We start from the raw sequence: 1,041 nt of genomic DNA, 5'->3' as shown, positions 1-1,041 counted from the left end.
TTTTAGGCACGTTTGCCGGATTACCGACCGGCGATACCCGCTGATCAACTGCCGCCCGATCCGGAGCACTCGCGCACCCGCGAGGAGCTGCGATGGGTGCCGGCGATGACGCTCGACACGGACCTGCTGATGTACCTGCGCGCGGCGCGCTCGATGGCCGCCTTCGCCGGCATGTGCGACGGCGGGTGTCCGGAGGACGGTGCGAACGCTGCTAGCCGCGACGATACCACGATCAACGCGTTGGACGTGCTGCACGACAGCGGCTACGACCCGGGGCGGGCGCTGCAGGCGCTCGTCAAGTGCCCGGTGCCCAAGGGCATTCATCAGAAGTGGTCCGAGGAGGAGACGAAGCGCTTCGTCAAGGGCCTGCGACAATTCGGCAAGAATTTCTTTCGCATTCGCAAGGATCTCTTGCCTCACAGGGATACAGTAAGATGATTATAATTCATTAACTTTAACCACGGCCGTGACTAAAGTGATTAAAAGTACTTTAGTCATGATTTAAGCTTGTTAAATGTTGAAATAAAGTGGAAGTTGAAGAAATAAGACTAAAGAGTGGATAAAGTACCACTTTGCGCACTTGATTGTTAATATTTAGTGTTAATATTGTGTGTTTTGTGTTTGTAGCCTGAATTGGTAGAGTTTTACTACCTGTGGAAGAAGACGCCGGGGGCAAACAACAATCGGCCGCATCGGCGCCGCCGACAGGGCTCCCTGCGGCGCATACGCAACACGCGAAACAGTAGAGGGGGTAATAATACGCCACCTACTTCAGGTGACTATTACGTTTTCGAAATACTTTTTCCATGAGCCGCCGCTGCGCTTTCATTTTCATTGTTTTCAGTTGTTTTTTTTGTGTTTTTTTGCATTCATGTTTTATTATTATTATTATGTGTTTAATTTGGTTGTTTCACATTTGGTCGCATTAACTACACCAGAACACCTTCATCACATCACAACACACGAAAATTAATTTTTAATCGAATCGAAACGCTTATGGGATAAGTATTTGCATGCCGCTTTTCTTTCCTTCTTCCTTTT

The 1,041-nt window shown here is 48.9% G+C and overlaps 1 protein-coding gene across 1 annotated transcript; it reads left to right on the top strand.

Moving 5' to 3' along the window:
- The first annotated feature begins 7 nt into the window (after window positions 1–7).
- LOC135803022 (arginine-glutamic acid dipeptide repeats protein-like) lies at window positions 8–831 on the top strand. Its single transcript, XM_065316651.1, has 2 exons — window positions 8–429; window positions 628–831. Exons 1-2 carry the CDS (start codon window positions 106–108, stop codon window positions 808–810), a joined length of 507 nt encoding a protein of 168 aa, XP_065172723.1. The 5' UTR covers window positions 8–105; the 3' UTR covers window positions 811–831.
- Window positions 832–1,041: the final 210 nt, after the last annotated feature.

Source organism: Atheta coriaria, unplaced genomic scaffold (genome assembly GCF_025399875.1).
Source record: "Atheta coriaria isolate IRGN ID8LTWV9N9 unplaced genomic scaffold, Caltech_Dcor_3.1 contig_148_pilon, whole genome shotgun sequence".
In the NCBI taxonomy this organism is placed as follows: Eukaryota; Metazoa; Arthropoda; class Insecta; order Coleoptera; family Staphylinidae; genus Dalotia; species Dalotia coriaria.
This window is presented reverse-complemented; position numbering and strand designations above follow the sequence as displayed.

Excerpts from the sequence above, each read along its gene's own strand:
- LOC135803022 (XM_065316651.1), top strand. The coding sequence starts at position 106 with ATGACGCTCGACACGGACCTGCTGATGTACCTGCGCGCGGCGCGCTCG. Across the intron at positions 430-627 it reads TCTTGCCTCACAGGGATACA|CCTGAATTGGTAGAGTTTTA; the intron begins GTAAGATGATTA and ends TTGTGTTTGTAG.